This window comes from Littorina saxatilis, linkage group LG2, assembly GCF_037325665.1.
Source record: "Littorina saxatilis isolate snail1 linkage group LG2, US_GU_Lsax_2.0, whole genome shotgun sequence".
Lineage (NCBI taxonomy): Eukaryota > Metazoa > Mollusca > Gastropoda > Littorinimorpha > Littorinidae > Littorina > Littorina saxatilis.
In genome coordinates this window covers 20,349,223-20,375,431 of record NC_090246.1, presented here as the reverse complement: position 1 = coordinate 20,375,431, position 26,209 = coordinate 20,349,223, and the positions used below count along the sequence as shown (strand labels likewise).

Below are 26,209 nucleotides of genomic sequence, written 5' to 3'. Positions count from 1 at the left end.
GCCATTGTGTGGAATTTTGAACGGAGGAATCTGCCAACCACCAACAGCACTTTTCAGGGTCGTTTTCTCTTGTGATGTCAATCCTTTTTTAGTACAAATTTCAAATGTGGATTTGCAGTATGTGTGGGAAAAAAACCACGACTCTTTTTAAACATAAACTCTGAGCTCATGGGAACATTGACGGACGACCATTATGTACGTACAATAGCAACAAAGTAGTGACATAAATGAATAACTGCAGCAAATTATTAAGGCTCTTTACCTTAGAATCCATTGTTTAAGCTAGCATAAGACACACGTCTTAAAAAACTTGTTTTCGAAACAAACGTACTGTGTGCCAGTAAGTATTACCCTTTCAGGTTAGTTAGTGAACTTCATCGACAAAAAAGCTTCTGGCGGCTGAAAGGTTGGCCCTAAAGTAAACTCTCATTTCTGTCTCTTTAAATTGTCAAAGTGTCGCATAACAGTAAACCCTGATTTCCGTTTTGTTTAAAGAGTAGACTATCGGATGAGATTGGGGGTGCGAGAGAGATGGGTGGATGGTTTATTTATTAAGGCCATAGCCCCATATGAAGGGTGAGAGAGAGGGAGAGGGAGAGGGAGGGAGAGGGGGGAGAGAGAGAGAGGGAGAGAGAGAGAGAGAGAGCTCATATTTGTTGTTTTTACTCTAAATTAACCGTTCCAAACTGGCGGTTCTTAAAGGCTTCGCGTGATGAAGGCGATGCTGGCATTTTTATGTTTTCAAGGAAATCCCGAAATGTTATGTAACATTATATTAGATCATTGTCCCAGAGGGCGGGTAAGTTTGTTGGCATTTTCCAAAAACATGCAGTAGTGTCACAGTTTTTCTATCACACAGTAGAAAACGTTTGTGGTATCGAACCGTGTGTTTGAAACCAACTTCCTATGGTCAAAATAATTATAATAAATGCATTCCACTGCGGACGTCAAGTTTATTAAACACCATGGTTGCTAAGCATGTTCGATTGAAAGATGGAATGCGTGCCTTAAAGCCACAGTAAGCCTCCCGTAAACCATCACGGACACTGTCAGGCTTTTACACACAGTACAAACACCCTATTGTTTAAACACTCACCGAACGGGAACATCCTAGCTGCCCTACGTAAAGAGCGAGCAATTTTCAACGAATTTATTTTCGTGGACCGTTTGATCGGCAAATCAGGCACTAGGACTAACTTTTAAAATCTAGATAATAAATTGACAGCTTGTTACACAAACATTCTTATATCATAAAAGAATTCTTTTTTCATCAAGACAAGATCAATACAATTCGAAGTTTTGAAAGTTTAAAAAAAGAAAAGCCCGAAAACGTGTCACACAAACCGTCTTTCTCGTAGCAGACGACGGTTGTGCCTAGCGCCCGTTCCTCTGAACAGGCAACTGCCACCGCTCTAGTTCGTGTGAATCGCAGCCGTTTGTTGCGTTTAGATTCAGAGGTACACAATAACGTGATATTGCAGATAAGCTTACAGCGAGTCGCATTGAAATCACAAACTGACGACTACATTGGCTCAGGGGTAAGATAAACCACGCAAAAATAAATTCTTTGAAAATTGCTCGCTCTTTACGGGAACGTCCCACTAGTCCGAGGGTTCACTAGTCCGAGGGTTCACTAGTCCGAGGGTTTACTATAGACGCTTGATTTTCCAGTTATTATACCGCCCCTTAAAAGGCGGTATATAGGTTTCATTGTGTGTGTGTGTGTTTGTGTGTGTGTGTGTGTGTGTGTGTGTGTGTGTGTGTGTGTGTGTGTGTGTGTGTGTGTGTGTGTCTGTGTCTGTGTGTCTGTGTATGTGTGTGTGTGTGTGTGTGTGTGTGTCTGTCTGTCCGTCTGTCTGTCTGTCTGTCTGCAAATAGATATTCGATGTTTGAGAACCGATTTCAATGAAATTATGTGTGAGGCTGTAGTACAACCCAGGCTCGATCCTCTCCATAATTCAGGTCGGTGGGATAACTAATTGACCCTCACGGGCAAAAGGAAACCCGAGGTGCTATATAATAATATATGACTAAAAACTGTAGGCAGTTCGATCACGTAATTGTCCAGTCCTGATAAATGTAATATCCTTTCTTCAGTCAAAATATAAATAACTAAGTTTCTTGGGGGAAATAGTCGGAGATTTCTTCAGTCAAAATATAAAACACCACATTATCTTTTTGAAGGAAAACAACTCAGTGTTTTTATGAGAATATTCTTCGATTTGGTTCCCACAGCAGTGAAAAACACACGCACGCACGCACACGCACATCCACGCACACATACACACACAAAATAAAAACAAATCAAATTGAATATCCTTTGTTCAAGCGTCTATAGTGAACCCTCGGACTAGTGAACCCTCGGACTAGTGGACCCTCGGACTAGTGAACCCTCGGACTAGTGAACCCTCGGACTAGTGAACCCTCGGACTAGTGAACCCCTTTCCTCTTTACGGAGGGGCGGTGAGTGTGTAAATGAAAGGGTGTTTGTACTGTGTGTAAAAGCCTGACAGTATCTCTGATGGTTTACGGGAGGCTTACTGTGCCTTTAATCAAGGTACTGTGAGTTCACTATTTTACCCCCGAGGCTTAAAAACCCGACAGAAAGCAGTACAGAACGGAAGCCGCAGACAGAGAAACATTCAATAATTCGTACGTTAATATTTGAATTATAGCATCCGTGTGTTGTTTGTTTACCTTGTCACTTCAAAAGTCGACAGGAGGATGAAAGGATGAATATGATTTGAAATACATGTAGCAATACACTCTTGAACTAGGAAGGATACAGTCAACCTATTTTCCTACACGTGCAAGAAGTGGAGGTAAGCAAAGTCAAGGGCTGTAGGTAAAACATGTGGCAAAATGAATACATTCATTCCACGGTGAGTGGGACTGAGATGGCAGCAACAGCTGTTATGATCATTGCATTGCATTCTATGGTATCGCATAGAATCGGTGTGTGTGTGTGTGTTTTGGGTGTTTTTTTTCTCGTTTTTGTTGGAGTGGAACAGAACAGGAAAAATATGAAATAGGTATACCTGGTACATGTGTGAAAACAATCATAAAATATACGCTTACTTCGTTCTTGTCTTTTAACTGGGGCATGTTAGACATAACCGAGCTAAGAGATTCCTTGGACTGCCAGAAAAAAAATGAAGTACATAACCATGGCGCGCATAGAACTTTGCAGTAGTACCCCATTAACGCGTGCACGTGCTATTCATTAACTCCGATGATCGAGGTTACACGTTCAACCGCGAGTCACGAAGTTTACAGCATTATTAAAATACCACACGAGGTAAGCGGCAGAGAGCACAACGCCCCAAGAATTCGTATGCGTCTCTTCGTGCTTCATACTTATATGCGGTAAAGAGCTTTTGCAAAGAAAAGAACCTGGAAATGTTACGTTTCTTATGCAAAGGTGCCATGTGTAATTGAACGATGAATCACACTGTGTGATATGAAGCGGGCTAGAGTTATTAGTTTTAAGTGCAATCGTTTAATTCTTAATACATGTGATGTTTTTATGTCTGTGATCGCCTGACACTGTAAGGCAATTTTCCTTGTTTTTATGAGGACAGTAAACATTTTGAGTCTTTGAGTCTTTGAATTAAGCCAATGATGAATTAATTTCACAGTGTGGAATAGCTGTCCCTCACGAAATCAATTCAGCAAAAATATGCCCAGCCTCTACATCAAGCAGTCAGGATATAGAGTTGCGGTATGTGTCCAAGTGGAGGGATGCTCCAGGGCTCTCCAAAGCGCTTTTGTTTGTTTGTTTGTTTGTTTGTTTGCTTAACGCCCAGCCGACCACGAAGGGCCATATCAGGGCGGTGCTGCTTTGACATATAACGTGCGCCACACACAAGACAGAAGTCGCAGCACAGGCTTCATGTCTCACCCAGTCACATTATTCTGACACCGGACCAACCAGTCCTAGCACTAACCCCATAATGCCAGACGCCAGGCGGAGCAGCCACTAGATTGCCAATTTTAAAGTCTTAGGTATGACCCGGCCGGGGTTCGAACCCACGACCTCCCGATCACGGGGCGGACGCCTTACCTCCAAAGAGCGCGTCCCTGCGTCCTATACGCACTAGGAGCCGAAATCACGTACTAGAAATTCATTGAGAGGGTCCCCGGGACCCACTAAACCTATAACAAAAAATATTTTAAAAAGCGGGTCCCGGGACGCACGAAATTTCCGCTATCGTACGTACTGTAGGTACTCTTTACAGACTGTAGTCGTCAGTCAAGTATCGTGCAAGCACAAATACCAATGTCACACCGGAACGATACGGAAAAGAGTGTGTTTGTGTCATTTAACAAGGTATGGTTGAAGTGTCCTCTTCGAATATTCTGATGAAAAAAGACACTTCATATCACACTATTCGCGATAACAATGCGTTATATGAACACAGGGGGTTTGGGGACCATGGACTCTTGGGACCCTCTAAAACTCCGCGTAGGGGGTCCATGGACCCTCTAAACATTAAAAGTGGGGGTCCCGGTGTAACACGAAATTTTTACTCCACGAAAAATTTACTCCAGAGTAAATATTTCGTACGAAATTCTTACTCCGAGTACACTTTTCGTACGAGAAAAGAACTCCCCAAGGCACGAAAAAATTACTCCCTCCACGAAATTTTTACTCCCCATTTTTACATTTAGTCAAGTTTTGACTAAATGTTTTAACGTAGAGGGGGGAATCGAGACGAGGGTCGTGGTGTATGTGTGTGTGTGTGTGTCTGTCTGTCTGTCTGTCTGTCTGTCTGTGTGTGTGTGTGTAGAGCGATTCAGACTAAACTACTGGACCGATCTTTCTGAAATTTGACATGAGAGTTCCTGGGTATGATATCCTCAGACGTTTTTTTCATTTTTTTGATAAATGTCTTTGATGACGTCATATCCGGCTTTTCGTGAAAGTTGAGGCGGCACTGTCACGCTCTCATTTTTCAACCAAATTGGTTGAAATTTTGGTCAAGTAATCTCCGACGAAGCCCGGACTTCTGTATTGCATTTCAGCTTGGTGGCTTAAAAATTAATTAATGACTTTGGTCATTAAAAATCTGAAAATTGTAAAAAAAAAAAATTTTTATAAAACGATCCAAATTTACGTTCATCTTATTCTCCATCATTTTCTGATTCCAAAAACATATAAATATGTTATATTTGGATTAAAAACAAGCTCTGAAAATTAAAAATATAAAAATTATGATCAAAATTAATTTTTCGAAATCAATTTAAAAACACTTTCATCTTATTCCTTGTCGGTTCCTGATTCCAAAAACATATAGATATGATATATTTGGATTGAAAACACGCTCAGAAAGTTAAAACGAAGAGAGGTACAGAAAAGCGTGCTATCCTTCTCAGCGCAACTACTACCCCGCTCTTCTTGTCAATTTCACTGCCTTTGCCATGAGCGCTGGACTGACGATGCTACGAGTATACGGTCTTGCTGCGTTGCATTGCGTTCAGTTTCATTCTGTGAGTTCGACAGCTACTTGACTAAATGTTGTATTTTCGCCTTACGCGACTTGTTTTTATTTCCAGTAAAAATCTCGTACGCAAAAATGGGATGCGGGCTAAGGGATAATGCCAATAAGTGATCTCGCGCACACGAATGTCGCGCTACCCTCCTTCCACCCCTTCCACCACCAAGAACTAACAGGGGACAAGGGAGTAAAAATATCGTACACCTGGCATGGGAAGTTAAATTGCTCGTGTTGAGGTGAAGTAATTTATTCGTTATTTATTCGTCAGGGGAGTAACATTTTTCTACAAAATGTTTACTCGGAACTCACCTGTCTTGAGGAGTAATTTTCTCGTGTAATGGGGGAGTGCTTTTTTCGCAAAGGGAGTAACTTTTTCGTACGAAATGTTTACTCCGGAGTAAAAATCTCGTGGGAGTAATTTTCTCGTGTTACACCGGGACCCTCTAGGACGGGCGTCCGTGGGGAACCCTGTGCTCTTAATGCATGTAAAAGGCAGGACTGCCCTATTGTGTTGCTCACGGTCGATTCCAAGAGAAGGAAGGTAGCTTCAAGTCTGCATTTCTCGACGAGTTACCTGAGTTTGAAGTACTGCTGGCAAAAGAGGGTATTTGGTTTTTTTTTTGTTTTGTTTTTTTTAAATTCCATGTACACCCTGTGTCTGACGTGTCTGAAAACACCTCCGCGCGGAGGGGTTTTGCAGCCAGCGCAGTGAAGATAAAGAGGGAACATTTTCTCGGCTCGCGCGGCAGCAATCAGGATGTCTCTAGACTGCGTAAGTTCTTCTTTCACCCTTAATATTTTTCGAAGTGATGTCTTTGTTGCTGTCATTGCTGTTTAGATACAAACCAAAAAAATTAATCAATTGGCGGTCAGAAGGACAGTAACACTCAAATTTGGGATTAGTGTAAATGTAACTGATTTATTGTTTTGCTTGTGATAAAAACTAGTTTAATTATACCTTGGAAATTTTGAAAGAATCTGTTTGTTCTCTTTAACAAAGAAGTTCTGTAACAATCGCAAGGTCTTGGACACACACACACACACGCACACACAGACACAGACACAGACACCACACCACACCACACACACACACACACACACACACACACACACACACACACACACACACACACACACACACTAAAAAAAACCCACTAACACACGAGAAAAGCCGGCCCACCAACAACAACAACAGATCACATCACTGAAAAACTTTTCTCTTGGTGTCTCTGAAGGCGTCCAGAGTGCGCATGTGTTTGAGAGGCAGAAGACAATAGCAACAACAACACCATATTTTATTAACCACACACACACACACACCTGGCAACACTCACCTTTCTTCAGGTATCTGGGGAAGCGGCCACCGGCCACAGGTGCCCTAGCGTGCATGACAGGCAGACATAGCGGGCACTCCCCCCAGCGCTGGCGGCGACGGGCACGCTATCCGTTCGGGCACCATACACATTGGGATGATTATGACCTAGTTTACCCGAGGGTTGGCAGCAGGATTCTGATTTCCTGAACTTAATGGGTGGGGTTCATTACCCCTACGCTGTTTATATTCAGTCACTATCTTTATTGTCACCGAAATCTAAGTTTGTCAAGTCTATTGCGCGGTGACTTCGCTCGTACTTTGCAGAACAAGACAATGTTTTGGTTTGTTGCACTACAACTCGCCACTCCTCAGTGTTAGACGCATTACAATTTGGCAGATATCACCAACTATAATCGTTTGGAGAGTGTTCAACTAAAATTCACACAAAAAAACGCTCCTCGTTCGCATCATTTCCTTGTGGTAAAAACAAAATCAGTTTTGCTGATCGTCGCCTCGTCACGGATGAAGTGACAATCCTACCAAAAGAGTCCTCCGGTCACAACATGATTTTTTCTCCCGACTCAGGTAATCATTATATGTCTAAAATTCACCGTCCCATGCGCAGTTTCACACTTGAACTGAGTCTCCCGTGTATCCTGAAGAAATCCTGTGTGGGTGTGTTAGGGTTCACTCACATCCTGCGGTGCCTTGTGCATGTGTCTCACACTCCGCAGTTCCTGAGGTTTACACCGGCCGGTGTTGTTAGTGTTCCTGGCGTTCGCGCGTGCGAGTGTGATGCAGGCTACACCGCACAACAGCAGCGGCAGCAGCCGGCCTGGGGTTAGAAGTAGGGATGACTGGGCGTGAAGAAAGACGGGAAACCTGAGTTGCGACGGAGTAACTATGTGCGTTGCGAGCTGTTTCGTTTTTCCATAGCGGCACGTGCGCTACGCTTCATAAACGTGAAAATGTCACGCATGCTCTGCTTCTGAATACAGACATGTTTTAAAAAGAAAGATGAGAAGAAGTGTGTGTGTGTGTGTGTGTGTGTGTTGGTGCGTGCGTGTGTTCGTCAGTGCGTGCGAGAGAGCGTGCGGGCGTGCATACGTGCGTGTGTGTGTGTGTGTGTGTGTGTGTGGTTGCAAACATGTATGCGGACAGGTGTTCACACACGCAGAGGTGCTTCACACATGAATACTTTTCTGTGCGAGGTAGTCACTCAGAGTTATGTCACCGTTTGTCAGTCTGTAGCTTCCACTTATTCCTTTCGAAGCTTAACCGCAACGCACACACACACAGGCACACGCCGTGCAACCACACACACACACATACACATACACACACACACACACACACAACCACACACACACACACACACACACACACACACACACACACACACACACACACACACACACACACATACGGCAAACACACACACACACACATACACACACACACACGAGATCGGTATCTCTGTGGAAAAATGTTTTACCTTGCAATCTGAACTCGCAGTCAGCACAAAAGCGATGGACGAATGGGGAGGTGAGGGGGGAGGCCCGGGGATCTATTTTTTAACGCTGTCCGCTTCGATCGGCATGCTTACCAGTGCCACAGCCGTTTTGAAACGCACAAGCCATTGAAATAGGAAAATCATAATAGTAGGCATTGCCCTCGAATAGCAATATGAGGGCCCCAAAGGGTTTAAAATCGTGATCGTGATTGGTGTTTTTTGACCTTTCTGTGACCGTGATTGCCAAAATTTCCATTTCTGTGATCGTGATGGGACTTTGCCCGTGATCCGTGATGACAAAAAAATCAAGTCTCGTGATCGTGATTGTCATTTGTTTTCGTGATCGTGATGGGCATTATTGCAAAGCATTTTATTTTCAACGTACATTTTTCACAGCTGTATCACTCTTTGAGTATGATCCTCTAATTCGTCAAGGAGCTAGCCTAATCCCGATTGAAGGGAAGCAACAACACATTCAGAAATATGATTTTGACAGCGATTGCTTCCCTTTAAGAGAACCAATCACACAAAAAAGAGATCCAATCAGAAGGCGAATTGCAAAAGTCTGCCAAACTTCATCCAATGGAAGGGCTTCGTGCTAAAGTTTTGAGTGCATTCAGTCAAATTCGAATTCGAAGATCAAAAATGGCGTGCAGCGGTACTGTCATCGAACTTCTGTTATATTTTGTGGATTCAAGCCAGACCAAAGCAGGCGGCGAGAATGCCTTCCTTGGTGGAAAGGTCAGGCTACGGGTCCGTCTTTCCGAAGACGAAATGTCAAGGTATGTTGATCTATCAGGGCCGGACTAGGTAAGTACTAGGGGGGGTTACAGATGAGGGTCCAGGGGGCAAAGCCCCTTGGTGGGGGTCCATGGGGCGAAGCCCCCTTGATGAGGGTTGCAAGGCAAGGGGGCGAAGCCCCCTTGAAGCTGAACGTTTTTTGATGTTTCTGGAGGGAAAGGAAGCCTCTCCTTGAACGAAAAAGGTAAATTCGACAGCAAGCTGTATAGGCAATGAAGAAGAATTGAGATTGTAAGGACTCATACTTTTCATCACAAAAATCGTTGAAGAAAAATGTCTTTCGAAAGGGGGTGAGAGGTGCGATTTCTCCTCGGATTTCATGATGATCCAGATGCAACCCCCCCTCCCTCCCCCCTATTAATTTAACCGTTTATCGATGGAAGCTTCCCGTCATTCTACATATTTTTTGGTAGGAAATGCCGGCCGCAGAAAGAAATCCAGCAAACTGCAAAAAGTGAACCAAATCGACAATACAATCCATAGGAAAATCGCACACAAGAGATTATGATAAAAAGAACATTCTGATGACTTGGTAGCCTGTCTTGCGTTCGGCTTCGTGTGTTTATGCGTACGTTGCTTATATATAGTGTGACTGATCTTTCGATCAAATCGATCGCTCGATCGATTTAGGGAGTGAGTGAGTATGTTAGGGATGGAGGGATGGATTGAAAATAATGGCTGATTCCAACTATCAAAAGTTCGTCTTGTTCATTTTTAATCTAACGGCTACATTTCACACACGGCTGCGCAAGAATACAGGTCCAAGCCGCTCAGACCGTATTTCTCTTTTACATTATGACCTTTTTCATCAGACCGTTAGACCCGATAAGAAGAGATGGCCAGCGAATGAAAGAGCATAGGGCCGCCCTTGTTTTTATACAGTAAATTGCTTCCTCTCTGTAGATAAGCGTATAAGTGTCTTGGAAGGAAAGTAAAAACACCCCGCATTCTGTCGTGACGTTTTACTCGTAATAGTGGGGGCTCTCTTGATCGGGCCGATGAATGGTTTGTTTTTTCCCAGGTGTCTGTCTGTCCGTCCGTCTGTCTGTCTGTCCGTCCGTCCGTCCGTCCGTCCGTCTGTCTGTCTGTCTGTCCGTCCGTCTGTCTGTCTGTCTGTCTGTCTGTTTATGTCTATGTGTGGTTTTATATAATCAGTTGATTACTTGCTTTCTTCAGTCAGTCATTCGTTCATTCGTTCATTCGTTCATTCGTTCATTTATTTATTATCATGTTTATTTTACTGAGAATTTTTGCTTGCTTGCTTGTTTGCTTGATTGCTTGATTGCTTTATTGATTGATGGATTGATTGATTGATTGATTGATGGATTAAAAGTAACATTGACTTGGCAATAGGAACACAACCCTTAGCTACGCAGACTTTTCGTATCCCCCCCCCCTCACACACACACACACACACACACACACACACACACACACACACACACACACACACATTCTGACCTTTCTAATCAGACAGTTAGACCCGATAATAAGAGAGGAACAGCGAATCAAAGAGCCTGCGGCCGCCCCCTGTTTTTAGACCTCAAATTGCTTCCTCTCCGTAGATGAGCGTGAGTAGCTTTGATCGTGTGGAAACTGGCCGATTCACACCGAAAGTAAAAACACTCCGCATTCTGTTCTGACGTTTTTGCCGTAGCGGGGCCACTTCGCTGGGGCTCGCTTGGTCGGGCCGATGAATGATTTATTGATTTGGGGGAAGTGGCACTTGGGGGAGGGGCAGGAATGGTTGCATTTACTGCTGAAGCAATGCCTACTGAATTTCAGAGCAGGGCATCCACGCATATAGATAATGAAACCAAACTAGAAGATAGAGTCCCCCGGCGGAAAGAATGAAAGTAAAATAATACATAAAAAAAAGAGTTCAGGGAAGGATGAAAGTAATAACAAAAACGTGTGATGCATTCGTGGATGTTTGCTGCCCGTAGAATTATCTCCCTTTGCTTAGAAATTTGAAATGTTGGGTAAAGTTTTTGTCAGTTTTGCGCTTCTGTTTCTGTCTCTCCCGGTCTCAGTCTCTGTCTCTGTTTCTGTCACCGTCTCTCTCTCCCTCTCATTCTCTCTCTGTCTCTCTCTGTCTCTCTCTCTCTCTGTCTCTCTCTCCTCTCTCTCTCCTCTCTCTCTCTCCTCTCTCTCTCCTCTCTCTCCCTCTCATTCTCTCTCTCTCTCTCTCTGTCTCTCTCTCTCTCTGTCTCTCTCTCCTCTCTCTCTCCTCTCTCTCTCTCCTCTCTCTCTCCTCTCTCTCTCTCTCTCTCTCTCTCTCTCTCTATCTCTCTCTCCCCTCTCTTTCTCTCTGTAATGATTGTTTTTGCTCCCTCCCTCTCTGTCTTTGTGGATCTTGAATACGCCTTAAATCATGACAATTCAAAGAATTTCACATGTTTTCAGTTTATTTACCTTTAATGGTGATTGATAAAGAGCCGTATCGAGGTGATGAACGTGTATACAACAACAACAAGTAAATGCGCAGAACTAAAGTTATTGAAAAATTATTGAGCTTGTTTCAAGATGCCCAGCCGCGACCAGTCGATCGAGGTATCGTCACGTCAGTGACATGATAACGTTTTACGGCAGTAATGATACACTAATAGCATTCTGATAATCATCGGTCCACGGCTATCACCAGTTTCTTCTTCTTCTTCTGCGTTCGTGGGCTGAAACTCCCACGTACACTCCCGCAGTGGGGCACTGCGGTTATGAAATTAAAGGCCCCTCCTGTTTTTGGAACCGCAGGAGCTTTCTAGTTTGCTGTTAGGTAGATTTTTGGTTCCTCTTTCCTGTCATGCTCTCTTTTTCTTCATGAATTCTTTTCTTTTTTCTGCCTTCTTGCTCATTCACCTGTATTTTTTCCAAAAAATCTCTTCTCTTGCCGCTTGTCTCGCGATTCATGTATAGTTTAATCTGTTAGTGTTCTGATGTAAGTCCAGCAGTAGATAGGTTAAGCCTATTTTAACATACTGGAAACTGGTAATCTTCCAGTAGGTATTAATTTAGTTTTACTAAAGCCTGCTGGGACACAAGTAATGGGTTAGTGCATTTGTAAACAGGAATCGCTTGACAAGTGGCCCCCTTCATCCCCCCCTTCCTCGTCCTGATATGGCTCTGCGTAGTCGGCTGGACGTTAAGCAACAAATAAACAAACAAACAAAATCAAACGTACACTCGTGTTTTTTGCACGAGTGGAATTTTACGTGTATGACCGTTTTTTTACCCCGCCATTTAGGTAGCCATACGCCGTTTTCGGAGGAATCACCAGTTTGAGACCCGAAGGGAAGTAACTCATTTTTGACCTGAGTTCAGGATGACACCAATAGGCCACACACACAAAAACAGGATTGCTACCGTGATTTTGGGATAGTGAAAAACGGCTGTACTCGTAATCTCCCAATTTATGTAAGTCATCTTTTCCGAACCAAGTAGCTCCGCGAGTGTTTAACGTCTCAGTTTGATTGTGAGAAAATGAAGAAGCTTCACAAAGAAATCATGAATTCTATAAACATTTTTCCCTCTCGCTAAAGGGGATAGAGGAAAAGATAAGGAGGAGAAAATAATGCCGTTTCAATCAGCTGACGTCAATATGAGAACGGAATGTTGTCCCTAAGGGCTATTTTTGTCGCCGCCAAGTGTCGGAATCGCCTCAAGTATGCCAATTCAGCTCGTCGTGTGGAAGTGGTTTAAAACTTCTGCGTTTTGGAAACACTAACTCTCTGTCCCTTTGTGTGTCTCTGCTCTGCATTTAATAAGTAATTCTTGGTGGGATTGTGAAGTGTTTTTCCCAGTATCTGATGATCTTTTTTTCCAAGTGAAGTAAAACATATTTGAATGCCTCTGTGAACTCCTTGAAAGGAAATATAATTTTCGTTTTCGTTGTTCAGACCTCCAACCTCTCTCTCTCTCTCTCTCTCTCTCTCTCTCTCTCTCTCTCTCTCTCTCTCTCTCTCTCTCTCTCTCTCTCTCTCTCTCTCTCTCTCTCTGTCTCTGTCTCTCTGTCTCTCTGTCTCTGTCTCTCTATCTCTCTGTCTCTGTCTCTCTGTCTCTGTCTCTCTGTCTCTCTGTCTCTCTCTCTCTCTCTCTTTCTTTTTTCTCTCTCTCCCTCTCTCTCCCTCTTTCTCCCTTTTACTCTCTCTGTCTCTCTCTGTCTCTGTCTCTCTCTCTCTTTCTCTCTTTCTCTTTCTCTCTCTCTCGCGCTCTCTCTCTCGCGCTCTCTCTCTCTCTCTCTCTCTCTCTCTCTCTCTCTCTCTCTCTCTCTCTCTCTCTCTCTCTCTCTCTCTCTCTCTCTCTCTCTCTCTCTCTCTAAGCACACGCGCTAAAGAGAGAGTCTTTAGAGTCTCCTTTTTATGGAACTGTTCTGAAAGATATACGACGTCCGATAAAAAAAAAGTCTTCAAGGTGAGTCTTTCCAAGCCAAGCCCTCCCCCTCCCCTCCCCCTCCCCCTTTTTTTGGACAAGAATTGCACAAGACATTGCAAGGCCGGTCGCAGTGTAAAGCCCTGGAGTGGTAAGCGTCAGGCACTGACTGAGGTGGTCAAGATCCATCAATGGTGAACGAAGACAGGGGGAGGGGAATGGTTGGGGGGCGTCTGGGAGTGATGATCAAATGCAGATCTGTCTTGTGAGCGGAAAGGCACATCGACTTTGTCACTGCGACTTTGCATGTTCATTGCTCGCTATTACCAGGGTTTATGCACTGGGAAACTTGAACAGTTTATATTATGTGCTTCGCACACACACACACACACACACACACACACACACACACACACACACACACACACACACACACACACACTCACACACACACACACACATACACACACACGCACAAACACACACACACACACACACACAGTGCACACACACACACACACACACACAGTTTGTGTTTTTCTTTAGTGGGAACTGTGCAGAAAGGTGTGGGACGTCCGGCCGCAAAGTGTGTCGGAAGAGTTTTTCCCGCTTCAACTTTAACCTCCCCCTTTCGTCCAGAAACCGTTTTCTGGTAAGAATTGCACAAGACATTGCCAGACTGGCCACAGTACAAAGCCCTGGGGTGGGAAGCGTCAGGCATTAGAGGTGGTCGCCTTCCATCACTGGCAAAGGCAGTGGAAGGGACACGCACTGTCTGGGGGCCACGATCAAACAGAAATATTTCTTGTGGGCGGACAGGCACATCGACTGTGTCACTGCATCTGTGCATGTTCAATACACCTAGCTTTTGTACAGGGGGTAAAACAAAGTGCAGCGGAGTGTTTGTTGGAGTCGAAACAGGAAGGGTGGGGGTGGGGGAGGAGAAGAAAGGGGTGGGAGGATGTGGAGTGGTCGAGAGTTGGACGTTGTGAAGATGTGTGTGTGTGTGAGTGGCGGGGGGGGGGAGAACATGCCTCACTTTGTAAGTTTTTATGAGAGAGAGGGGTGTGTGTGTGGGTGTCTCTGTGCATGTGTAAGCGCTCGTGAAAGCATTGACTGAATTCCCATTGGGTTTGAGCCTGACTCCTGAACCTATTAGAGAATCTGAAATTCATGCATGAATGAAACTGCACTGATATTTGCCTCGAAATGTTGCATGCCAAACTGAAGCCTAATGTTAAATGTCCGTAATGACCAAACTTGACCCTTAAAGCCAGTTTTCATGGTCATCGTCCTTTTATGCCTTTGAAACGATCACAAGTATAACTTCTCATCTTAGTATACAAATTAAAAACAAAACAGAACACTGGTTTATCGTGGTTTTTAATGTTGCAATGCTTTTGTTACTTATACTAGCCCTGCCACGCGGACAGAAAGAAGAATCTTGTCATGTGTGTCAAAGATTAGTGACACGCACACTGACGGCTGTCCAATAATTCCACAAGGTTGTTTCTGTCTGATTTTGCTGTTCCGTGCGACAGCTAAGGGAATGATCGCACACTAGATAGAGTTATCAGAAACAGCGGCGTTTGTCCTTCGGCAATTCCTTGGCGTCTGCCTGGCTAATTTTGTGTCTTGGGGCCTAGGAAAGAGTCGGAGAGAGTGGCTCGAATTAGTGTTGTTTCCAGACTAAGACTGTGGATGTTTAACCGTTATCTGGTTATGCTTTAGCAAATTGGTTTGTCTTAGATTTTTGTTTATTTCTTTCCTTTTTTGTTGTTGGTGTTTTGTGTATTGGATGGGTGGGTTTTTTTTTTTTCGCAATCATAAGCCCGTTGTTCTTGTAGTTTTTCGTTCAGTTGTTCATGAATAACGGAAGTGTCGAGGGTTATTTCTTGTGACTGTCTTCTGGGCTTTTCTGTCTTTCTTGTTATATTTCTTTCTTTCTTTTTCCCTTCCATCTGAAAGGGTCAATTTCGTAAGAAATTCTGAAGGTGCGATTTCCTACACACAGAAACAACAACAACAAAATCTTTTGAAAACGGAAGTAAAAATCGAATAGATTTAGATGTGAAAACGGAATGCGGTCGTTCCTTTTGCATGCAAACGGATTACGGAAATTGCAAATCCCATCGATCAACGGAATTGCTTTTTAATCGGATCAGCAAGCGATTGATGTCTGTATCTTCGTGCTTTGCATCGCGAGTTGAACCGTCTTGGAAGTCAAAAGATCCGTTAAACCACGCCTTCTTGGCGCATGATGTTCCCGCCCATCGTGAACACAAACACATTTTGACCACGGATTGAATTTTATGAGTGTCCTGCTAAGAAAGAAAGCAGCTTTTTTTTGTGCGGACATAGTGCATTTGGGACATAGTGTGCCCCCACCGGTACCTTCGTTGCTGATGAAACGGTATTATTTGTTTTCCCCAGTTAATGATTGTTTCCCTCTCCGATTCTATTCACATTAAGTATAGACATATACTAGTATCATTGTATTGTGGCTTCCCTTGTGAAAGACGATCCCGTTTAATTCTTGATGCACAAGGGTTAACATGATGGAATGTTCAAGCCAGTCAGCTGCCTTTGTCCTCAAAATGTGCCTTTTTCTCTTGCTTTGGACACTCTAAATTTCTAACCATGAAGCTTAAAGCATACCTTAATCGGAAAGCCGAAGTCGACCATTCTTGACGCACTTCATTTCTGCAGGCCAAAGACGTTTCCGAAATCGCTTCCAAAGACTAAGTGTTACCGGGCAAGTGGAATAATACAAGTGAGCCACGACCACTTTTTGACAAAACAGTGCAGGAATCAGAATTTACCCTTCTGCAAGAAAACAGGAATGACAGTACAAAGCTCCTTACGCAGGAGCCTTGAAGAGGACAAGTATGACAGTACAAAACAGCCTGCTACCTTTGTCCTCAGCAGGCTTGACCGGCCTTTGTGGTGTGGCAGCATTCATCCCAGGTCCCTTTCTTGACGCCCTTTAGACGTGCCCATCCTGTGTCACGAAGAATGGCTAGCGGCAGCGCTGCTGTCCCTGCATGTATCGATCTTGGGTGTTTTAATTCCCATTTCATGTTGTTGATCAGTCTTGGAAACTGGGCTGCATATTTCTCATCTACTGTCGTACATCGCTGAGTTTTGCGTTGACTTTTAAACTGAAAAAAGGGACATTCGTTAAGAGTTATTTCATTGGGAAGAGCTCCGAAAGGATCTGATAGGGGAACGTTGTTGTCATGCATGTATTTGTTGGTTCAGTTAATTACAGACACTTTGCCAGAGAGAGGAACCAACGAAAAATGTGTAACACTTAAAAATGATAAGGCAGCTTTCGAGGGTTTTATATGCAGAGTGCGATCGTTGGTTGGTTGGTCGGTTTCGCTTCGTTTGAAATTGGAATGTGGGTGGGGTTTGTCCTCATTTATTTTATAACCGCGTGTATGTGATTGCGTATGTGTGTGTAGTGTAGCGTGTGTGTGTGTGTGCGCCTGTGTGTGTGTGTGTGTGTATGCGTGCGCGCGCGCGTGTGTGTGTGTGTGTGTGTGTGTGTGTGTGTGTGTGTGTGTGTGTGCGTGCGTGCGTGCGTGCGCGTGTGCGTAAAGTGTGTGCGTGCGTGTGTGTGTGTGTGTGCGGTGTATGTGTGTGTGTGTGTTAAAATCATCCCCATATAAGCCGAGCTCACTTTTACAAACTAGCTTTTTTTTAAAGAATGAAGTCTATGCACCATCACAGATGACAGCATGTTTTTCAGATACCTGCAACAGCATTCATTCCACATCTGCGATCTACAACTTGCAGTGGTTTAACTTCAACGGCTTTGTATGTGTGCAGATCCTTGCGAACAGCTTGACCTCTTCACCAACGTTTCCTGGTGTGTGCAGATCCCTGTGATCAGAGTGAACTCATCATCGACGTTTCCTAGTGTGTGCAGATCCCTGTGATCAGAGTGAACTCATCACCAACGTTTCCTAGTGTGTGCAGATCCCTGTGATCAGAGTGAACTCATCACCAACGTTTCCTAGTGTGTGCAGATCCTTGCGAACAGCTTGACCTCTTCACCAACGTTTCCTAGTGTGTGCAGATCCCTGTGATCAGAGTGAACTCATCATCGACGTTTTCTTATGCGTGCAGATTCAAATGAATTACGTGAAATCATCTTCAAAGTTTCCCAGGCTATGTGTGGAGATGAGACGAAAAACCGAGGTCCTTTCGTGTACACTACATTGGGCTGTGCACGTTAAAGATCCCACGATTGACAAAAGGGTCTTTCCTGGCAAAATTGTATAGGCATAGATAAAAATGTCCACCAAAATACCCGTGTGACTTGGAATAATAGGCCGTGAAAAGTAGGATATGCGCCGAAATGGCTGCGATCTGCTGGCCGATGTGAATGCGTGACGTATTGTGTAAAAAAAAAATTCCATCTCACACGGCATAAATAAAACGTGTCAAAAAAAAAAAAAAAATAAATAAATAAATCCCTGCGCCTTGAATATGTGCGCGATATAAATTGCATAAAAATAAAAATTAAAAAAATAAATAAATCCCTGCGCTTAGAACTGTACCCACGGAATACGCGCGATATAAGCCTCATATTGATTGATTGATTGATTGATTGAATTGCGTGAACTCTCTTTAAACGTTTTCTCGTCAGTGTGTTCAGAGCCCTGTGATCAGAATGAACTTCATCATCGACGTTCTCTCCTGTGTGCAGACGACGCTGGAATGAATTACGTGAAATCATCTTCAAAGTTTCCCAGGCTATGTGTGGAGATCCATGTGAATTGCGTGAACTCTCTTTAAACGTTTTCTCGTGTGTTCAGAGCCCTGTGATCAGAATGAACTCATCATCGACGTTCTCTCCTGTGTGCAGATTCAAATGAACTGCGTGAAATCATCTTCAAAGTTTCCCCGGCTATGTGTGGAGATCCATGTGAATTGCGTGAACTCTCTGTAAACGCTTTCTCGTGTGTTCAGAGCCCTGTGATCAGAGTGAACTCATCATCGACGTTTTCTACTGTGTGCAGATCCGCGTGAACTGCGTGAACCCCACTGTGGTGATGACGAAGATGGGACGTGAGGCGTGGAGCGATCCTGTCAAGGCTGGTCCTCTCCTCTCCCGCATTCCGCTCGGCAAGTTTGTCGGTAAGTTGCTCACACCTCAATTTTATGGTGTTGCGGTGAGGGACTCCGTGGGTGAGCCTTTCGACTTATACTTTAGCTGGGGTGTACTTGTCGTGGACCGCCCCTGCCAAGTCTGGCCCCGTCCTCCTTCCAATTCAGCAAGTTGGTGAGTGAGTCGTCGTTCAACTGAACTGTGTTTGTGTGTGTGTGTGAATTGTGCGCGTGTCTGTCTGTCTGTCTGTCTGTCTGTCTGTCTATCCGTCCGTCCGTCCGTCCGTCCTTCCGTCCGCCCGCCCGTCCGTCTGCCTGCCTGTGTCTGCGTTTTTTCGCTGGACTACTCTTTTGACAGGACTGTTGTGTCAGGTTTCTCGCTGAACAAACCTGATGGCAAGTTCATCCTCCAAAGTACCCCGCATGCACATTTTGGATTACTCTGTCCTCTTGTTTATCTCATAATCATAGTGTTAAGATCGCCATGCTCATAATGGATCCGGAACTTCTAGAAAACGCCTGTCTTCCGGCGGTTATCACTGCGGGTACTTTAAAGATCAGATCTCCATTGTCCATTTCCCTCAGATCCCGGAGGAAGATTTGCGAACGTGTTTTGATCATAACCTGCTAGGAAAAGTTCATGGACATTTTGTTCATCTGATTCAAATCCCACCCGCAGACAACTTTGATTAAAAATTCCTGTTGATGTTATATCCTTTCTTCGTGTTTCATGCTCAAAATGTGGACAAGACAACTCCTCCAACTGTTTTGATGGGCAAACTTTTGTCCTCTGTTGTAATCCGATCGACGACATCTTCTTCTAGTCGATTGCCTTTACACTTGGAGTCCAGCTCTGGATATGAAGCTGGTGGTTAGATCGACGACATTACGTGCGCGAGTCCATCATCTCCCGGTCGTGTGCTGCGGGGCAAGTTTGCACAACGACTCTTGAGTCGCCCGGGTCGTGATCGCGGTTTTTGACATTGTTATTCTCAGCCTGCTCTGGTCAGATCGATGGTGTTTTCGATCACAACGCTGCTCAGAATCAGTATTGGATCATACGCTTTTCTTAGCCTTGAAGCCTGAAGACGTTCAAAACTAGACGGAACTTGCAATTCTCTGGCGTTGGCGAGTGAAGTGTGCGCGCAGATCTTCTTCTTCTTGTCGTTCGCCTTTCACACTCGGATTCCAGCTGTGGAGATGAAGCTGGTGGCCTTCTGCAGAGCCTCCACGGGTCCATACAGCTTGTCCTCGAGGGGTGTCGGCCTGGGCCAAGTGTACAGATGACTTGAGTTCCTGTCGCCGGTTTCCAACACTGTACTTGACGGCTTCAGGAGAGTGTCGCTTTTGTCTTGGTTGTTCAGTTTTTCAGTCAGACAAGAACTTAAAACCTTGCATTTCTTCCCAATGTCAGTCATCACAGATATTCCCTGGCTTTTGCACGGAGTGAGTGCATCCTTCTAAAGTTGAACGCATACTGAAAAATCTACAGTCTGAACCGATTGCTTGACCGGCACGGTTGGCCTAGTGGTAAGGCGTCCGCCTCGTGATCGGGAGGTCGTGGGTTCGAACCCCGGCCGGGTCATACCTAAGACTTTAAAATTGGCAATCTAGTGGCTGCTCCGCCTGGCGTCTGGCATTATGGGGTTAGTGCTAGGACTGGTTGGTCCGGTGTCAGAATAATGTGACTGGGTGAGACATGAAGCCTGTGCTGCGACTTCTGTCTTGTGTGTGGTGCACGTTATATGTCAAAGCAGCACCGCCCTGATATGGCCCTTCGTGGTCGGCTGGGCGTTAAGCAAACAAACAAGCAAACAAACAAACAAACAAACAAACAAACCGATTGCTTTCTTTGCAGAGTCAGACATTTTGGCTGAATTGATTTCGCATGCTGACACCTGTCAGTTACATACAACATTAATTTAACTCAAATTGTCCTCTCTTCGCGGAAAATAGCCAGGCCGATGGATTTGGTATCTAATCAAGTTGAAGGGTGCTCTTATTCCATGCAAAACCCACGACGGATCTTTGGTGTCACATGATGGGCTTACAGGAGAAAAAGATCATTTAAGCCAGGAGCAGCACAAATTAGGCCAGTTGATCAACTCAGCATTAAGTTAGTGAATCGTTTTCTAGGATGTTGAGTCATTCTGTTTTACTCTTGACCAGCACGTGAAAAACTCAACGGCTTTCTTGATCCACCCTCAGCTTAAAATTTTTAAAAAAAGAAAAACTATCAGTCCTTTGAAATGTTAATAGGTCAATGACCACTGACGTTGGAGGTCAAAGAGATACGTTCCCGTTTTAATTTAAAACGCCCGGTCACTGTCCTCCAAAGTAAAGGTAGTTACTGTTGGTCCAGAAGAGTTTCAACAATATTTATTCTTTTCTAAAGGTCGTGCCCAAACCAGCTGTCCGATGGGGGACTTGATTACTTCCCGTTCATTTCCGATCACGTACGAAAAAACTGATAAAAAATGTTTTGTTAACAAGGATGGAAAATAGACCAGCGAGAGATTGCTAGGATTTTAGGAAGATGAACGCTCGACGCGTGCCACATCATTAGTGTTGGTTTAATCTGTTTCCAACTCGTGGCTATGTGTGCCTCTTTAACATAAGTTATTTTTGTAATGATAATAAAAGGATGCTTATTTAGCTTTCCAAGAGATTGAGGATTTTCTGTTTGGATTTGTAAGATTTTTTCGTCAGAAGTCAAAATAACTATTATTGGTCAAAAATAGATTCAACAGTATTTTTCCTATTCTGAAAGTCGTGCTGAAATCAGGTCGCCGATGAGAAATTTGAATACTTCACATATATTTCCAAAAATATAAGTAAACAGAGCAAAAATAAAAATTACAAGAAACACAATTATGAAAAGAAGACAGAGATTTGGGATTCCGTTTGGACTTATATTGACAAAGCTAAGATAGCTATTTTTGGTCAAAAATAGATTCAACAGTATTTTTCCTATTCTGAAAGTCGTGCAGAAATCAGGTCGCCGATGAGTGATTTGATAACTTCCCATACATTTCCAAAAAATTAATCAAAATAAAAAAGCGAAAGAAACACAATGACGAAAAAGGACAGAGATTTAGGATTCCGTTTGGATTTGTAAGGCCGGATGATACTATCGCCAGACGTCAAGGTAACTCCTGTTGGTCAACAATAGATTCAACACTATTTTTCATACTGAAAGTCGTGCCGAAATCAGATTGCTGATGAGTGATTTGATTACTTTCCATACATTTCCAAACATATTAGTTTAACAAACAAAATTTGAAAAGAAACACAAAGATGACAAAAACCTAAAGAGTAAACAGTATTTTTCCTATTCTGAAAGTCGTGCCGAAATCAGGTCGCCGATGAGTGATTTGAATACTTCTCATACATTTCCAAACATATAAGTAAAAAAAGGAAAAGAGAAAGAAAGAGAACACAATGATTTAACACAAAAAAGGACAGAGATTGCGAGAATCCCTGTGAGATGGACCCGGGACGCGTGTCTCATCAGCAGTGTGTGTTTAATCTGTTTCCAAACGTTGACTCTGTGTGCCTCTTTAGCAGCTCTGATGGACAGGGGCGTTCTATGCGTGTTTGTTTTCATGCTCCTCCGCAAACATCAGCTTGTCCCTTTCTCCCGACTCTGCCCCACACACAGCCCATCCTGCGTTAACGAGTCGACTCAACGTCTCGAGAGAAATTTAAGTTTTACGCCCTCACGGCAAAGCCATTAGGGGCATGTTCCCGGGTGTTACCCCGGACTTTAAAATGAGATGCGTATTTAGGTGTGCATATTATTAACCGATCTTAGCATATAACCACGTCATGTCCTAAATAGTCGCTATTACTGGGGACAGAAATGGTATGTCAGTCAGTCAGTCAGTGTAACCAACCACCTGCTTATGGCAGAATGACCGAGGTCTTTTACGTGCCACTGTGGTGACACAGGGATGGGACATGGATACCGTCTCTGAGTCTGCACATACAGTTGACCCGTGTCCGTCCCGGCCTGGACTCGAACCCGCGACCCTAGGATCACAAGGCCAGTGCTACCCAGGCCGGTGATGGTCGCTATGTGTCTAAGTGGGGGGATGCCCGGATGGTCTTATCCCGTGCAAAGGCCTGAGCGGTTCTCAGACAGTGATCCGAATAGTGTTCACGTGAAGGGCGTGGCCTTTAACTGGAACACTGGATCAAGACTCTTCTCCGGTTCTGGCTTTTTTCATTTCCTTGGAGTGGGTCAAGTGTGCGGATTTGTTGGTGCGAAGCTCAGTGTTTATGGGTCTGATAGCAAGGCACTGAGGGCTGTTTGATGGAAACTGTATACTTTGCTATCACACAGCGTCTGGTTCTTTGATGCGAGTATCTTCTTCTTGTTGAAAAAGTACTCAGTACTAAGGCTAAGAGTACCCGTTGTTATTATCGTGGATTTGCGTTGGCTTTTACCCCTGAGTCAACACCCCTTCCAGCGAAGCGTTAATGCTTCCTTAGCTTTGTCTGTCCCTCTGGCTTTGGGTTTGTTTAAGACTCTCTTACTCTCATTCCATACTTCCATGATAACATCCTGAAGAATGCAGTGTGCCGAAATATTGAGAGAAAAAATCTAACCTGGTTACTGATGTGTCCACTTCTGTTTAAATCTGTGCAGAGAGAATAATTATGCCATTCCCTGCTTTCATTGGGCAGCGGAGAGTGTTGATTTTAAACAGAAAGGGCTATCTGGAGGCATGATCAATATGAAGGCTGTTGTGAAGGACATGGAGGAAAATGGTAGTGGTGAGGGGTAGCACAAGGGCGGATGGGTGGAGGGAATGCCAGAGGTTGTGTTTGAAGGAAGGTGCCCCGTGTCATCGTGTGTGATTGGCATCTAAGCGGCGAAGCTTCCTTTGCTCTTCCTGTCTGCCAGGCTTGTTTTTAACCTTTGGTGACACTCTTCTCCTTTCTTGATATTCTCCTCTATTTGTTTTACACACACACACACACATTCTCTCTCTCTCGTCTGACACAAATGATTGTTGCATATATTCCCTCTCTATCTTTACGTGCTTTTTCAGCATCTGGCTTCTGCCGCTGTCCCCCTCATTCCTTCATCAGCCTCTTCGTCTGATGTGTCTGATCCCCTTCTTAGCGCAGAGCGACGCTGTTAACACCGGCATTATCCCCCTCCCAACCCCCACCCACCCAACCTTGCTCTCTCCCTTCTTCATCTCATCATCTCGTTCTCAACCCACCGTAATTCTTCTTGACGTCCCCTTAAACGTATTTTACGCCATAGCTCAAGAGGTTTACTCTCCCTTAATCCCCCTGTGCCTTTCTTGGACAGATTCATTTCTTTTGTGCCGCCCCCTCCCCTGGCCCTCCAAGAAACCCAATTCACAACGCTGTCCACCGACTCCTCCCCGAATACTGCAGTGCTTTGTCCACTTTCTACACCACCACTCCCCTACCCCCCCCCCCCCCCCCCCCCCCCCCCCCATTTCACCCCGCAGACTCTTTTGTTTAGTATCAACTCCCCCCCCCCCCTCCCTACTCCCATTTCACCCCGCAGACTCTTTTGTTTAGTATCAACTCCCCCCCCCCCCTCCCTACTCCCATTTCACCCCGCAGACTCTTTTGTTTAGTATCAACTCCCCCCCCCCCTCCTACTCCCATTTCACCCCGCAGACTCTTTTGTTTAGTATCAACTCCCCCCCCCCCTCCCTACTCCCATTTCACCCCGCAGACTCTTTTGTTTAGTATCAACTCCCCCCCCCCCCCTCCCTACTCCCATTTCACCCCGCAGACTCTTTTGTTTAGTATCAACTCCCCCCCCCCCCTCCCTACTCCCATTTCACCCCGCAGACTCTTTTGTTTAGTATCAACTCCCCCCCCCCCCCTCCCTACTCCCATTTCACCCCGCAGACTCTTTTGTTTAGTATCAACTCCCCCCCCCCCCCCTCCCTACTCCCATTTCACCCCGCAGACTCTTTTGTTTAGTATCAACTCCCCCCCCCCCCCTCCCCCCCAAAAAAATCTACCTTCCCTACACTCAACACCTTTCTTCCTCCCTCCCAACCTCCCCTCCTTTACCCCCCCCCCCCTCCCAAACACACATACACACACACCTTATTTTCCAGACAGACTGCACTTACCCCCCATAAACCCCCCTAGAAACGGCCTCCCTCCCTGTTCACTCTCTTCCCATCTCCACATTATTGTCCCCCCTACGGGCCTCACTCACTCACCCCCCCCCCCCCCTCTCTCTCTCTCATTGCCTCACCCCTGTACTCCCCCCCGAGGGCCAGACCAGGCCATGCCTAGACAGACGGTCAGTAAAACGTCTAGTGTCTGTTTATAATTAGTCGGCGACATTGATTTGCCCTACATTGGCTCAATCGACCAAATCCACTCAGGGTTTGATGAGAAATGACTATGGAATTTCCAAAGAGGAGAAGATGATTGCGATGGTATGGCCATATGAAGTGTCCTTTCCTCCGCCCCTTCGCCAGCATGCGCAGCGTTCAACTGTAGCGAACCGAGATGGATTCTTTTCTTCTCCTGAATGCTTTTGTAATTCGGCTTTTGGGGCAGGAATATGCGATCATGTGCACATAGCCAGAAACCCTGACTTTTGCAGATTGAGTTGTTTTCGGCCGGCTTCGTCCAGTATATATATCATGACCATGACGAATTAAGACAGTACGTAAGAGTTGTACCAACATACACTTTGAATCCTAATAATGAGCAGAGATATTCAAGGGAATGATGGCTTGATGAAGAGAATGGAGACAGTTTTCCATAATTAGAAAAATGGTTCAGTGAACTTTGGTTCAAGTGTATTCGTTTGAAGGTACAGTGAATGACAATAATGACATACATTCGTATGCTTAAACGTGACGTCAGAAAGCGTTTCTGGGATAGACTCGAGTATCTCGAAGCTCCAAGATTGTAGCACAAGCTCGCGTACGTATCCCTTGGCCAAGCACGGATGTACTCACACGTACAGACACACGCGGACACGCGCACAATCATATTATGAAATCATTATGCAAGGGTTTTTTTTGTTTTTTTTAAAGTCATTACTTTCTTTCTTTCTTTATTTGGTGTTTAACGTCGTTTTCAACCACGAAGGTTATATCGCGACGGAAAGTCATTACATCAGAGGTCTTTCTCAGTGACGAAGTAATGGATGATATAAAAACAACAGCAGAGCTTGGAGGAAGAAATAAACGACCTAACGATGCAGCATAAAGATGTCTAGGAAATAAAAACCTGAGTGTTCTATGCTAAAGGATTTAATGTTACGTGTCCTTGTCCGAAACTGTGTCCATTGCAACGTGAAACCGCTTCGCTCGTGAAACCCGTAAAAAACTTGTAAAAAGCACACAAAACGGACAAGAAAAAAATTTGCTTTAAGGCTCATCAGAGAACAGAAACTGAAGTGCAATTTCTGGTTTAGCATCCCCTTGAAAAACTAAATGATCGCTCGGCCTCGGCAATGCATTATGTGGGTTATGGGAATGTCTGGATGACTCGTAGTTGCGGCTGGTGTGATGGACGAGAGAACTGTTAGATATTCACCAGTATAAAGGCATACGTGTGTCAAAAGTGAAAATT

The 26,209-nt window shown here is 44.6% G+C and overlaps 2 protein-coding genes across 2 annotated transcripts in view; one reads left to right on the top strand and one right to left on the bottom strand.

Moving 5' to 3' along the window:
* The window catches only part of LOC138958441 (uncharacterized), a 56,948-nt gene extending 49,271 nt beyond the window's left edge, over nt 1-7,677 (bottom strand). Inside the window, exon 1 of the mRNA XM_070329593.1 lies at nt 6,833-7,677. Within this exon, the coding sequence (XP_070185694.1) occupies nt 6,833-6,887 (55 nt within the window). The 5' untranslated portion in view covers nt 6,888-7,677. The remainder of the gene's footprint in view (nt 1-6,832) is intronic.
* LOC138958442 (L-xylulose reductase-like) overlaps nt 1-26,209 on the top strand; it is an 87,753-nt gene that overhangs the window by 55,763 nt on the left and 5,781 nt on the right. Inside the window, exon 6 of the mRNA XM_070329594.1 lies at nt 18,523-18,640. Coding sequence (XP_070185695.1) covers nt 18,523-18,640 — 118 coding nt within the window. The remainder of the gene's footprint in view (nt 1-18,522; nt 18,641-26,209) is intronic.